This window comes from Poromitra crassiceps (assembly GCF_964638095.1).
Source record: "Poromitra crassiceps genome assembly, chromosome: 21".
Lineage (NCBI taxonomy): Eukaryota > Metazoa > Chordata > Actinopteri > Beryciformes > Melamphaidae > Poromitra > Poromitra crassiceps.
Genome location: NC_139638.1, coordinates 16,082,800 through 16,098,212, shown reverse-complemented (window position 1 = coordinate 16,098,212; position 15,413 = coordinate 16,082,800). Strand labels below are relative to the sequence as shown.

Below are 15,413 nucleotides of genomic sequence, written 5' to 3'. Positions count from 1 at the left end.
AAAACGGGAAAAAAGGTGCGGCTTATAGTCCGGAATTTACGGTACTTGTGTTATCATACCTTGGTAGCTGATGCCATCTCTTTGGGGTTGACACAAATTCTGTCTTCTGCCAATTAATGTCAGCCAGGTCATGTACAGAAAGATCTCAAATTGGTACAAAAAATGTCTGGACGACTCTAAATAGCTCTATGACCTTTAGGTTGTGACCCACTGGTTGAGAAGCAATACAATCATAAACACCAAATAAGCCAAAGACGATGGGAAAAAGCAAATTGTTCCTATTTATCCTGTAAAGCCATGAGAATACCAATATCCTATATTTAACACAACCTCACTTTCTTTCTGTACTCTGAGGTCACTTTTGCTTGAGCCCAAATTGTGTGAATATTGTATCCCAACAACCTATGAAACCAGTTAAAACACAATTTGAAAATCAAGATTTCTTAATTCCCGCAATTCATACTTTTTTGGGTAAGTGTTAGAAAGCAGCACGATACTCTCTGTACACACAGAGGTAACTTGGCTTTTTCAAATGTTTTGTTTGTATTATTTACATATGACACTAACGAGAAAGGTGCACAGTACTCATGGAAAAGGTATATGACCCTTCCCCTCTGCTTTCTGAAAAGACACAGAAGCGTCATAATTAACCTCAGACGTCATTCATCTGGCTTATTAGTGAAGAGACAATTAGAAAACTAATTAGGGACACATCTATTTCTGTGTTTTTCCGGTGCTCTTTAGGGGAGGCGGAGAGCATCATGGTCTCAGAGCACGACCGCCTGGACCTGCCTCACGGGACTCCCACCTTCGACAGCATCGAGAAGGTCCGGCGAGCCAAAAGCCACCTCAGCTCCCTGCTGGAGAAATGATCTGCTGCTCGTTTGAGTCTGGGTGACCCACTGGGTGGTGACAGAAGCACAATCGTCCAATCGGCACCTTCAGCACCTTCAGAAGTCTTTTCTGGCCTCGAGTACGGAAGCCAAAATAGGGCTGGGCGATTATGTTTGAAAGTGATACCAATATCACCACCATAGTCGAAATGATTTTTTTCTGGATATCAATCAATATATATCACAATATGGATCATGTATGCAAAATCACGTTAAATAATCAAATCAATGCTCATCTCATTGAACCGAATGGTAATATAATGTTAGGTGTGATGTCAAACAAAACGGAGAAATATTCAAATCATATTCCTACCATGATGCCACATTTTATGAGTTTTTAAGTCAACTTTGCTTATCATCAATTTAGACAGCAGAAATGTGTCACGATATTAAAATGTCTTCATATCATCACAATGTGATTCCACTGAAATATAATCATAATATTGAATTATCGCCCAGCCCTAAACCAAAATAGTCTAACATCAACTGCCCTTTAGAAGTTTTTGCCTCCATGTTTTATTTGCACTATTTTTCTATCCTATCATGCACCTGCAGTACAGGATTTGTACTGATAAAGCACCTAATAATTGTATCATGACATGGGGGGGTGGAATATTATTACATGGGGGTGGTGAAAGCCATGATGCATTGTATTTATCAAAGTTTTCATTCATGCTTTGACATTAAATTGTGTTCTTGATCTGCGTACAGTGCAATGGTCACTGCTAAAGCTATATGTGTAACGTTAATAAAGAAGACATGCTGCAAAGACCTTCTGTTCATTGACGTTTGTGACAAAGTTATTTCTTCATGGAAATTCTTTGTGGACAATGTTTTTTTCCTTTAAAGCGTGCTACAGGCCCCAGTGTGAACACACCTATCTTTCAGTGTTGGTGACAATGAATCTGCCCACTGAGGTGGACAAGACTACGCAGGTCGGCGTTAAGACGGCACATTGGCTCAGTGGTTAACACTGTTGCCTCACAGCAAGAAGGTCCCGGGTTCGAACCCCGGTCCGTCCCAGGTTCTTTCTGTGTGGAGTTTGCATGTTCTCCCCGTGTCCGTGTGGGTTTTCTCCGGGTGCTCCGGTTTCCTCTCACCATCAAAGACATGTATGTTAGGGTTAATACTCCTGTCAGTGCCCCTGACCAAGGCACTGGCAAAAAGAACTGGAGTTGGTCCCCGGGCGCTGCACTGCGGCTGCCCACTGCTCCTATAGTTCTAGGAAGGTTCCTAGTAGAGGATGGGTCAAATGCAGAGGATGAATTTCCCCAAGGGGATAAATAAAGGATAACTTAACTTAGTCTGTCTCAAAAGCAGCACCGCAACCAGTTCTTGCCCCCAAATGAGACAGCCCATTGAAAAGTGATTGTTGTACACGTGTGAGTAATGTGCACGCACACACACATTATATTAAGCTAAATAAATAGCTTTAAGCATGATGTCACTATCATGCACCAGAATGGTGTGTGTGTGAGAGAGAGGGGGTGTGTGAGAGAGAGAGGGGAGGGGGGTGGTGGTGTGTGTGAGAGAGAGAGGGTGTGTGTGTGTGTGTGTGTGAGAGAGAGGGGGGGGGGGTGGTGTGTGTGAGAGGGGGAGGGGAAGGGGGGGTAGGAGGCACAGGTTGATGAGCATCCCAGTGACTCATGATGATGGAGGAGATGTGTGCACTAACTGTATATAAGGCTGCATCCAGTGACCAAGAGAACAGAAGAAACAAGAATCTGCTCCAAAGACAGACCTAACAGAAAGTGATTGTATAACTTTTATAACATTAGATTTCAGGCTGTAGGCTACACACACTGCAGCAACCCGAAAGACCTCTAATTAAACTTTCAATTAGAAAGACTAAAGTCACAGCAGGTGGCACCTGTGCAGAGAAGCGAGTCCGGCTGGTGAGCGTGTTTTCTGGGGAGAGGTGGAAGATGCTTGTCCGGCTGGCCGTGGTCGTGCTGGCGGTGTGCGTGTGCGGGGAGCTGTGTGCGGCGGACGCGCTCAGGGTGCAGCGGGACGTCAGGCTGTGCGGGAGGGAGTTCATCAGAGCGGTCATCTTCACCTGCGGCGGCTCCCGCTGGAGACGCTCCACACACGGACACCTGGGTGAGTCACACACACACCACGCTGCTCTTCATTCATTTTGTTGGCTTGTTAGGCTATAATATTTGAATCGTTTTTTCCCCAGTATGGCAGTATTATTATAGGCTCGTTTGATTGAGAGAAATGTATATACGAGGATTTGTGCATTTTCAACTATATGACATCAAAAAGTTTGGCTTCCACAGTAGCTAATTAATCAGGTTTGTAGCCTAGCCTACATTTCCCCATATTTCAAAGAAATGGCCGATTGCCGCTGACAAATATTTCAGCACTCGTGCTCTCCCACAAAAAAATCAATTAACTTTTATATGAAATAAATAACAAGTAGCCTAATGTAACAAAAAACAAATAAATAACAAGCGCATTGAAAACCAATCATAATGACAAAACAAAAATGCGCCTAAATAATAAGCAATAAACCAAACAAGTGCTATAAACAAAAAATAACTTGAAGCAACAAATCTACTGACTGGCTACATCAAAGAGAAAACCTGGCTATTAAATAGCTCACGTTATAGGTGGGATCCTCTAATTGTGAGATTGACTTAATATCAACACTCTCTATAGTGGCTAATTAAATTGTCATATTTACTGTAGGCCTATATATTTATACATTATCCTCTCCTCCCAGAGGCAGCTCTGAATAAAAGGGAAATATGCCTAGTTTTGCCCATTATAGGGCCAATGATTTTAATAAATAAAATTGAGGTAAAATGATTCTTAAAATGTTAAAGCCATCTGTCAAGTGTCAAATCTCTTTGATAGGCTTCATCAAATTGAATGTAAATAATAGAGATCAGCTCCAGTCCTGAGTAGCCTATTTTGTGTCTGCAGGAGACTGCGTTGAAAACGTGACATTCCTCTGGGGTAAAATAGCTAAATTAATTCAAAGTTGTCTTGTCTTTCCTTCGACCCCTCTCTCTCTCCAGACCCCTTCCAGTGGAGCGCCTACAGTGACGTCACAGAGGGCGACAACAACCAGCACACCTGGCAACACGAGCAGCCAGAGAGCCGCTCTCCTCTCCACAGGCCCTCCACAGACTCCCTGGCAGACCTCTTGGCTCTGTTTGGGGCTCCAGGAGACAGGGGGCCAGCCAGCGACCGGCTGGCACCACCTGAGGAGTTTCAGCAGTCCTTAGAATCAGGGGAGCAAGAGCCAACTGGAGACTGGCCCACAGCCTTCAGGAGGAAGAGGAACTTTTCGCTGGGTGTGGCGGGGATGTGCTGTCACCAAGGCTGCACCAAGAACGATATCGGACGCTTGTGCTGAGGCCGGGCGGAGGGGGTGGGGTGCAGCCTCTAGGTGTCTCAAAATCACCTTTGTCCTCTTGTCAAAGTGGACAAAGAGGAGCATAACTCTCAAAAGGCGTTGGAAAAAGCAGAATAGTTTGTGTGTGGAAATGCAAGCGACTGTGTGTTTTCATGCAGTGCAGGGGAAGAAGAGATCAGTGTAGGTCTGACGCAGTTTCAGATTTAGGTTTTTAACAAGAGACTAATGTATTTATGTGAATGTGGTGGTTCAACCACCACTGAGAACTGATTCCTAGCAAATAATGTTTTCATCTCCTGCACACTGGATCACTATGTTGCTGTAGCAAGAGCATAGGCTATACACACTGGATCACTATGTTGCTGTAGCAAGAGCATAGGCTATACACACTGGATCACTATGTTGCTGTAGCAAGAGCATAGGCTATACACACTGGATCACTATGTTGCTGTAGCAAGAGCATAGGCTATACACACTGGATCACTATGTTGCTGTAGCAAGAGCATAGGCTATACACACTGGATCACTATGTTGCTGTAGCAAGAGCATAGGCTATACACACTGGATCACTATGTTGCTGTAGCAAGAGCATAGGCTATACTCTGTGTTCCCAAACAAAGAATGTATCACCCTGTGCATCTGCCTATAAGAGCACATTGCAATACTACGTAATATGACATAGCCTATGATGCAGAACTCTGTCTGAAAACAATTAAATATTCTGATTATTATCAAGTTCCTTTCTGAATATTGTATATTGTCCAATACATTTCTTTATACAGTATTATGAATTAGTATGCATGGGAAGAATATACGATTTGGAGCGATGAACAGCACCAGTATGACACAAGCCAATATATCAACCATTAGCAACTGCATAGCCTAGCCCAGTGATACTCAACTTGTGGCCCGCATTTGGACACTTATTCAGCGGGTATCTTGCATGTTGCGTTCAGGTGCACTGTACTTTTTTTTTTTTTTTGCAATTCCATCGCAGGCGGCACAGGGGGCGCCCGTGGGCCGCGATGGAATTGCAAAAAAAAAAAAAAAAAAAAAAATTTTTACAGTGCAGGGGCGGCTCCAGGATTTCAGTTTTGGGTGGGCTCAACAAATGTAGGCTGGGCCCATCTTGGCGGCACCCGATTTGGCGGCACCCGCCAAAAAAAAGATTTGAGGTCTTTTTTTTTACATTTTTAGCGATATTTAGAGGAATATCTCATTTAAATTAATGATTTGAGGGCTTTTTTTTACCTTTTTTAGCTACACTGTACATTACAACAACAACTCTTTTATCTGAATAGCTCTGGGGGTAGTTCTGAGAGTCCGATTTACTCCCGTCAGTACTTGAAGTCTAATATAACAGTTTTATTTTTCTTTTATTGTTAGAAAGAGTCAGGAAACGTTTTTGTGTGTTTATTTTGTATTCAAATGTTCGTTTTAAAAATTAATTAATTAAAAAAACATATATATATATTAAAAAAAAAAAAAAAAAAAAAAAATCTGATTGGGCCTGGGGAAAAGTGGGTGGGCCTAGGCCCGCCAGGCCCAATACTGGAGCCGCGCCTGAGTGTACCTGAACGCAACATGCAAGATACCCACTGAATAAGTGTCCAAATAATGTTCATGTCATTCTGGCAATACTCCACTTCTGTTATAGCATTTCAGTCTGGAATATGGAATATCTTTCAATAATCTATGATTTAGCTGCTAAATTGTCAAATTACCGCCGTCTGCTCGTTACCCAGGCACTTATGTATGTACTTAACCTAACTAACTTAACTTAACTAACTATCCAGTGTGCACAACATTGTCAGTCTAAACTCCAGCTGACACCCCAAAAACCTACAATCCGCTACAGAAAAATGTATATTGGTTGTTGATTAACTGACCCCTGGCCTTCTATCATTTCACGAAAGTGGCCCCCAGGCAAAGCAAGTTGAGGATCCCTAAGCCTATATAATCACCATCTGACTCAGACAAAACATTTGAGCTTGTGCAGAAAGAAAGATTGTAACTTTAAGAAGAAATCACTGTCAGCTTCCAAATTAAGTTTCACATTTGATCGAGGTGCGAGGCCGCTGGGCTGTTGGTGTAACGGGATCAAAAACAGCTTTTGGTGCACAGCCGTGATGAAACTCAAATTCACTTAGGTTGGATTGACTTTGTTCAACTGATGGCTGCTCATGTGCGCTCAATTCTTCAGTCCCTGTAGGTGGAAGCTAGCCTGGGTAATCCCAGCCTCCACGTGACCTCTATCTATGTGCTATGCATAGACAGAGGTCACGTGGAGGCTGGGTTTACCCAGGCTAGGTGGAGGCTGAATGCAGGCTATAGCCTTACATTTCGTTTAATGAATAAAGTATTATGCATAACTGGAATATATGACAAACCCATAACAATTGTTATCAGTTGGAATGTATTAAGATTTGTTTTTAAATCACATTTAATCACTGTCACCCAAAGCATGGGCACATACTGTAGGTGCAGATGTTAAAAAAATAATCTGAAATAGGAAAATTATATATTTTTACTTATCAAAAATGAATGTAAAAAAGACAAAACAAAAAACAATAACATCATAAATATTTGCATCACAGCCATCAAGCACACTCTAAACAAACAAAGCAACCAATGAGTAATTTATGACAGATTTGTTTAAAAACCTGGAAAAAGAAAAGAAATATTTAGAGCAGCCGCAGTTTATTGGTACAAATACTGAAAGTATTAGATATGGCACCTTACAATTAACAGTGTGTACGACGTGTGTGTGTGTGTAACAGATGATAATCTCATTTTCTGTGACACACGAAGCAAAGTCACGTGTCACACCATGTTATGCAGCAGGTTCACTTGCACAGGTGAAGCTACTCTGCACAATTCTGATTCTGTTCTGCTTTCCTCTTGCCAACCTCCACTCATATCGCATGTGAAAATGACCACGCCCATTTCCTCAGTCATTGGTTACATAAAGTTTTAAACTATCAGCTTAAAATGACTCTTCAGTAAACAATTCAATCATCTTGCAAAGCAATCAATATATACTGTATATCCACTTCAGAAATGTGTAGTTGTCAAGTTTTGTGGAAAACATAGCATAGCACTGTTAGCACAACATGTTCATCACTCAAAGGGTAGTCTCTTAGAACAGACGAGTTGGCTTCCGCAATTTTCAAATGCTTCCGCCATACCGTCTGTACTTCGTGGGGGAGAATCTGCACCAACCGGAATAGGAAGCAGTTAGGCGGGTCTTCCGCTCATTAGCCCAATCAGAATCCAATATGCCGGCAGAAAGGCGGGTCTTCCGCTCATTAGTCCAATCAGAATCCAATATGCCACATTCGCGTGTCGTGATTGGTCGGATTCCGTAGAACTTCCTTCCAGGCTGAAGGTTTTTTTCCCAACTTCCTTGTGCATGTTCTGGGGGTGTAACGTACAGACTGTATATAGCTGCATTCGCCGGATGTAGATGATACAGTCTGTTTTAAGAGACTACTCAAAGGGTGAATAAAAGTGAAAAATAAGTTTTTGAATAAAACAGAAGGAAACTAAAATGACCGCAGCGCAGATATATGCCTCCACCAACAAGTGAGCAGTCGACGTCCATGTCTGTTCAGACTTGGATGTTTAGGCCAAATGTGAATAAATTCCCTCAAGGCGTATTTACTAAGCCTGAAAATGGTGTTTGTGAGGTCACAGTGACCTTGACTTTTGACCATCAAAATGTAATCGGTTCATCCTTGAGTCCGAGTGGACGTTTGTGGCAAATTTGATGAAACTCCGTCAAGTCATACCTGAGACATCATGTTAACAAGCATGAAACAAGCGGTTATGAGTTCACAGTGACCTTGAACTTTGACCTTTGACCACCAAAATAGAATCAGTTCATCGTTGAGTCCAAGTGGACGTTTGAGGCAAATTCGAAGACATTCCGTCAAAGCGTTCCTGAGATATCACGTTAACGAGCTTGAAAATGGGGTTCATGAGGTCACAGTGTCCGTACATACGATACGTCTGTACTGACGGACAACCCGGGAACCATAACGCCTCTGTCCTGGCTATCGCCGGCGGAGGCATAACAAGAAGCTATTGTAGAAATGTAAAAATCCCTTTGTTACTTTTCTCCATCTTCAACATGAACAGATTTTCACACGCAGCAGATCATATAAAAACAAACAAAAACATTTCACTGTATTCATCAAATATAGACCCTAATTACAAAAAGAAAATATCATAATTTCCAGAGTCTGTTCCCTTCAGAGAAAAGAATGATATACGATTCCATGATATGACAAGACAGAAACTGTCAAAAAGATTGGCTATTGCTGCGTGGCTCTCTCACACACACGCGCGCCACCACACACACACACAAACATATTTACCAATGTTCCCATCTGCACATTGGATGAAAAGTGGAAAGCTGACCACATACGATTTGTAGGCAGTTTATGTGACAAGTGGAAATAAGCCTGAGGCTTTATTGTGTTTTTATCCTCGGTGATTGTCTGTTTTTGTATTTGTGCCCTGTTTTGTTGACATCACCAAATAAAGTCAATCAATCAATCAATGACCTCTGCTGTTAAAGGAACACTCCGCCCATTTTCAACCAGCTTTGTATCATTAGAACATCAGTAGTATATCAGAAAACTGTAAACTGTTTTGAAGTCTGTCATTTAATTTGACAGTTATTGAGTGTTAAAGTGTGGACCAGTGACATCACTGGTCCACACTAACTCAAATTAATAACTCATTAACTCAAATCAACTCTCAATAACTGTCAAACTATTCATCATTCATCTGGTTTGACAGTTATTGAGAGTTGATTTGAGTTAATGAGTTATTAATTTGAGTTAGTGTGGACCAGTGATGTCACTGGTCCACACTTTAACACTCAATAACTGTCAAATTAAATGACAGACTTCAAAACAGTTTACAGTTTTCTGATATACTACTGATGTTCTGATGATACAAAGCTGGTTGAAAATGGCCAGAGTGTTCCTTTAAGTAGATGGCGATGTGCTCATGTGGTCAAAACAGGAGTCTGGCTGGCTTCATTCAGCACCTTAGAAAAATTGAGAATCATCATCACTGTGCAATAAGTCAGACTTTTAACTTGTCAAGTATTTTATCTGCATTCATTTATCTAGTCGCTCGCTGCTTTTTAGCCATCATAGCCTCTTGGGTCCCGTTTTTATCGCTTGTGTTTTTAATGTCTGTGTGTCTTGGTTGCTATGACGATTCATTTTCCCACCAGCCAGGGATCAATCAGGTTGTTCTATTCTATTCTTAATTCAAGTCTTGGTTACTGAGAACATTGCAAAGGTTGCTGTGCCTCTGCTATAACGACCGGCTATTTTAAACACAAAAGTCGCCATCTCCCGTTAATTCAGCACTGGATAGTATTGTACCAGAATAGCATCTCTTGAGTGTCCAACAGCAAAAGCAACTCGTCATATACTATGGTGGTTGTCAATGTTCTAAATTCTTTGGTTTCGGGGACCCCTGCTTTGGTCCACGTTTGGACCGCGGACCCCCATTTGCCTTAGTTGTTCACGATGTCTCCACTCACTGATGACACCACTGATGATGACATCACTCGCTGATGACATAGATCGGGGGCATCACTGATGAGGTCACAACTACCTAAGTGGCGTCATTCACAGATGTCCCGGATGACATTGTGGCATCTCTGATGGCATCACAGCTGCTTGAATGACATCGCTGATGACGCGTCTTCATTGATGACATCACAATTGCTGTGTGTGTCCACACAAGTTGAGCTGGATCTGGCTCATTGATCTGTGGCTCCATGATGTAAATCATCTCTTTGGTCTTGATTTCAGGTGCAGTCAGACAGTCTAGTAGGGCCGTTTCTCAATACCAAGAATGCATTCTTGTTCTTGTGTTCTTGGGGAGAACGTTCTTGCTAGTCGTTCTTGGAAGAATGAACTTGCTAGGTCACAAGCACACATGACGCTGTTGGCAGTTTGAGACGATGCGTTCTTGAGGGTATTGCGCAATACCAGCGCAGAGGCCGCCTGCAGTACTACACAAATAAAAAGCTCAGCTGATGTAGATGCAGCCAATTGTGCTCTGGAACTTTTTGCCATTTTTCCCCATAAATGTTCGTAAAGTGGCACTTATTGAAACCTACTACCCTGCTTGTAGGCATCAAAAGTCATCAGAAATTAATTTAGTGATGAAATAAAACTTTAAATTGTAAAAAACTTCCCGGAGCTTATGGTGTCTTCTCTGCTGCGTTCTGCCTCCACTTATGACGAAATGAATGCTGGGATATGTGCCTTGCCAAGTTGACACAAGTCACCAACCAGAGCATCCTCGGTAAAGTGGGCGTGTCGAGAACACATCCGGGAATTTTAAGCGTTCTTGGCGAAATGTGAACTTTGTATTGGAACAGTACTTGGGCTGCGACTGATGACGTTTCACAGGGACACAAGAACGCAAGAACACACAAGAACGCTTATTGAGAAACGGCCTAGGACTCATCCAGTGGTCTCTTTGGTCTGGTTTCATACAACAAGTAGCTGCTGCTCATGTCAAGACGTTTGTGCCTTGAGTAGGACTGGGCATAAAAAAAAGCCCTTTAGTTTTTGTGTTTGATTTTTGATTTTAAGGCATCAAAAGCCAACACAAGTTTCTGAAAAGTATTGAAAACCTTAATTTTTTTTTTAAAGCAGATGGCATATGGAAATATTACAAAGAAAAAGTGCTTTCTGTTAACAAAGAAAAATATAAAAAATATCCTTTCCGAACCGGTATAAAAGTCTTGTCTCTGAGTTTGCTGATAGAATTGGCTGCCAAATCTGATCAATAAGATGAGTCAATATGTATATTGATAAAAAAAAAAATCAATCTATCATCCTTATGAGTTCATGTTAATTAGGCTGATAATCAGAATCTACGCCCAGAGAAAAAAATATAGATATATTTTACATGTCTGTAGATACCCTGGATGACATCACTGCAGTAATCCCAACCAACCACCGTCATAAAGTCCAGTGCTGCTGTAGGGGTCACGGTTCAGGGATCAAACGCCCGGATGTTGTCCACGCTCTGTAAGGGTCAAGGTTCAGGGAGCAAACGCCCGGATGTTGTCCACGCTCTGTAAGGGTCAAGGTTCAGGGAGCAAACGCCCGGATGTTGTCCACGCTCTGTAAGGGTCAAGGTTCAGGGAGCAAACGCCCGGATGTTGTCCACGCTCTGTAAGGGTCAAGGTTCAGGGAGCAAAAGCCCGGATGTTGTCCACGCTCTGTAAGGGTCACGGTTCAGGGAGCAAACGCCCGGATGTTGTCCACACTCTGGGCTAACTCGGTGAAGGTGGGCCGCTGGCTTGGGTCGGCGCTCCAGCACTCTGTCATCATCTTCTGGATCTGACGGGAGACGGCAAGCGTTAACAAGAGAGAAAACAAAGAAAGAAAACAAGAGAAGCACAGTTACTGAACCTCCTGTAAGGGGACTATTACAGGCAGTTTCATGGAATTATCCTGGAAATTCTTTCAAAGGAACATTTTTTACATATTTTTTATATCTGTATTACAATAACAGGATTCCCCAATGAGCTATACGTTAATTGGATAAGTCCAATGATTGCTCTCGATGAGAGTTCTGCTTCCCGTTGCATTCATAAAACTCCGCAAACCAGTGAGTTTGTCTCTAAAAGGAGAGGGGAGGAAACCCGGGTTTGGTACCGCTGTGAGTTCCTGTTTACGAGGTTCTGGTCGGGACACAGATCTGGCTGTAGGCCAAATTCTGCTGTGTCCACAATGACAAAACGAGCAATATGATTGCGTTAGCTTGGGAGCGAGCTCTGGGCGAGACAAGAGTTCTCATTAAGTGTGGAGAGCAGCAGCAGGGAGGGTTGAGTTACTGACCTCTGTGGGACAGCTGTTAGGGGCTGGCAGCCTGTATCCCTGCTCCAGAAGATCTATCAGGTGGTACACAATCATCTGGCCCTGCTTCTCACTCCCCATCTTGTCCATAAACACCTGCAAGACAAAAGCCACGTTCAGAATCGTTCACTCATTCACTCACTCGCTATTCCCCACATAGTGTTTATAGTGAACTATATGTAGTGTTGATCATATAGTGAACTATATGGGGAATGATCTAAATGAGTTTGGGACACCACACAGATTGTTTCCCTGGAGATCATTACGTCACCAGCTGTGCCGGGTATTTATGTGACGCAAGCAATCCGCGCCCACTATCACATAAACAACTGAGCTCACGAGCAGATTGAGATGTCCTCAGGTAGTATTGATGTTATATGTTTTGACTGCTAAATCCTAAATAAATCATTGAAATTATAATTACATGCATGTGTGGTTTTGTCAACTGTGGTGCCGTCTCCTAATAGCAAGCTTTGCTGGTCAAGTAGCTCACAAGCTCGTTAGCTCGCGAGCTAACGACCTTCTTCTTCTCCTTCGGTAAAGACAACCGCATTGCATTGTGGTAAACCGGCGAAAATGCAGCGTGCGTTCGCTGTTCACTAGAAATCGCTGTGCATTGTGGGTATTTTATAGTGGACTAAGTAGTGAATCAAATGAACAGTTTAGAATTCAGACACTATAGAAAAAATGGCGACACACTAAATAGTCCAAAAGTCTGTCCTGTTTTTTTACTACATGGCACTGGATGCTTCAAAGAAAATCGCAATATATCTCCTTGCTTACAGTATCGCAATATAGCACAGTATCAATATATCAATATAGCAATATAGCACAGTATCAATATATCAATATAGCAATATAGCACAGTATCAATATATCAATATATCAATATAGCACAGTATCAATATATCAATATAGCAATATAGCACAGTATCAATATATCAATATAGCAATATAGCACAGTATCAATATATCAATATAGCACAGTATCAATATATCAATATATCAATATAGCACAGTATCAATATATCAATATATCACAGTGTCTAGAATCAATATATCAATATAGCACAGTGTCTAGAATCAATATAGCACAGCGTCTAGAATCAATATAGCAGTGTCTAGAATCATAGCTCCTGTATCGTGATATGTATCATATCGCCAGCTTCTTGCCAATACACAGCCTGAGTCAATGCTGCTTATAGAGCTAATACTTCCTCAAATACATCAAGCAACAGAAAACAGTCAATCAAATGATTTCTATCACTCAGATAAAACACTCAGTCAATTTAACTGGCAATTAACTGCTCACATGCAATTAGTCAATGGGAGGGGTGAAAAAGGAATAACGTGTGGTAACCGTGGTAACGGGCAGACAATAAGACACCGAGATGAAGCGCGATGGAGGGTGACCGAAGAAGATGGCAGATGAGAGAGTGAGAGAGATAGAGAGAAGATAAGAGAGATAGAGAGAAGATAAGAGAGATAGAGAGAAGATAAGAGAGTGAGAGAGATAGAGAGAAGATAAGAGAGATAGAGAGAAGATAAGAGAGTGAGAGAGATAGAGAGAAGATAAGAGAGATAGAGAGAAGATAAGAGAGTGAGAGAGATAGAGAGAAGATAAGAGAGATAGAGAGAAGATAAGAGAGTGAGAGAGATAGAGAGAAGATAAGAGAGTGAGAGAGATAGAGAGAAGATGAGAGAGATAGGGAGAAGATGAAATATACCGCTGGTGGGCTGCAGTTCTTGTCGCTGTGCGTGAAAAGCTCATAAAGGACCACGCCGAAACTCCACACGTCTGAAGCCACAGAGAACTTGCTCGCTGTCAGTGACTCTGGAGCATACCTGGAAAACACCACCACCACTCAGTTTTACATACGCAGCGATGCACACGTCTATCAAAATGCCTCATGTATTTCACTGTCAGTCCACGCTACAATACAAGTGGACATGCATGGAATGACACTTAGGCCATGTTCAGACTAGGAGGCCAAATCTGATTTGTGAACTTTAATGACCTATAAATGATTCTATCCCGATTGGTTTTATGAGTCTGGACGCTCCAAGTCTGATTTGTGTCACTTGTCCCAAACCACATGTGGAGGTAGTTTCCAATCTGCTTTTCACTGATGTAACTTCAGTGTGGACACGCTGATCACCCAAATCAGATTTGAGAGTGTCTTTTGCAGGGGGCGGGGGCTTGAAGAGCAGAGAGCAGACATGCAAACACTGCCAGAAACATTGTATGTTGGCTCATTGGTTCATCGTATCTTGACACACAGATCCGACTTGAACACTTGCCCAAATCAGATTTGTGGCCGTGCGGACACACTCCCAAATCAGATTTGAGAAACCAATCAAGATAATGATGATTAATGACTTTAGCAGCAAATCGGATTTGCCTGTAATGTGAACATGGCCTTAGAGAGCCTGGGTGGACAGGACCAGAGAATGTGATTTTTGTCCCCATGTGACCCAGATTATCCCCAACCCCCCCGCCCACACACACACACAGACACACACACACACACACACACACACACACACACACACACACACACACACACACATAGCTTGGTCAGAGGGTTAAAAAAAAAAAAATCTGCACCTGTAGAAAAATCAGTCGAGAGATATTCATTATTATATTCATACAGAGCCAATTGTTTATGTTGGCATCAGAAATGTCCCTTAGTCAGCAGTAATGAAAAGCATGCAGTGTGTCTTCCTCACCAAAAGATGGGGCTCTCTCCAGGCTCTCTGACTTTGTAGTACTCTTTGTCCTCCGGCAGGATCTTGGTCAAACCAAAATCTCCTATCTTCACCCTCATCTCGCTCTCCACCAAGATGTTCCTAGTGGCCAGGTCTCTGTGGATGTACCGCTTGACGGCAAGGTAGTCCATACCCTGGAGGGAGAGAGAGAGACACACACACACACACACACACACACACACACACACACACACACACACACACACACACACACACACACACACACACACACACACACACACACACACATACTTATTTTGTTACTATGAATAATGCAAAGAGGTTCCTCCAGTAAATAAGTACCACTTATTAAAACAGATTTTTTTTATGGCATCTCGATTCAAACCTAGGACATCACAATTACAGGGTATGTGCCTAAAGCCCAGGTCAGAGTAGTTGCTTTAAACACTGATTCAAAGTCTGATTTAAATCTGGGCCAGTCAGGAGTGAGGTCCGACAGTCAGTGCAGACTCTCCT

At 42.3% G+C, this 15,413-nt stretch overlaps 3 protein-coding genes across 4 annotated transcripts in view; 2 read left to right on the top strand and 1 right to left on the bottom strand.

The window, feature by feature from the left end:
- Positions 1-1,653, top strand: part of plgrkt (plasminogen receptor, C-terminal lysine transmembrane protein) — an 18,451-nt gene extending 16,798 nt beyond the window's left edge. The window contains exon 5 of the mRNA XM_083657489.1: positions 745-1,653. Within this exon, the coding sequence (XP_083513615.1) occupies positions 745-872 (128 nt within the window). The 3' untranslated portion in view covers positions 873-1,653. The remainder of the gene's footprint in view (positions 1-744) is intronic.
- Positions 1,654-2,818: 1,165 nt separating this feature from the next.
- On the top strand, positions 2,819-4,260 carry rln1 (relaxin 1; the record flags this gene model as incomplete). The annotated part of the gene is made up of 2 exons (XM_083657344.1): positions 2,819-2,993; positions 3,920-4,260. The coding sequence occupies 2 exons, from the start codon at positions 2,819-2,821 to the stop codon at positions 4,258-4,260; spliced, it is 516 nt and encodes a 171-aa protein (XP_083513470.1).
- A 2,509-nt stretch (positions 4,261-6,769) lies between these two features.
- The window catches only part of jak2a (Janus kinase 2a), a 45,248-nt gene continuing 36,604 nt past the window's right edge, over positions 6,770-15,413 (bottom strand). Inside the window, exons 21-25 of one of the 2 annotated variants that reach the window (XR_014553642.1) lie at positions 14,898-15,070; positions 13,895-14,012; positions 12,150-12,263; positions 10,751-11,648; positions 6,770-10,115 (exon numbers count right to left, since the gene is read on the bottom strand). Coding sequence is in view for 1 of the 2 variants with exons in the window: in XM_083657854.1 (XP_083513980.1) it covers positions 11,544-11,648; positions 12,150-12,263; positions 13,895-14,012; positions 14,898-15,070 (510 nt within the window). In the remaining variant the exon portion in view is untranslated. Of the gene's footprint in view, positions 11,649-12,149; positions 12,264-13,894; positions 14,013-14,897; positions 15,071-15,413 lie in introns of both variants that reach the window. The other variant, XM_083657854.1, reaches the window with a different exon arrangement.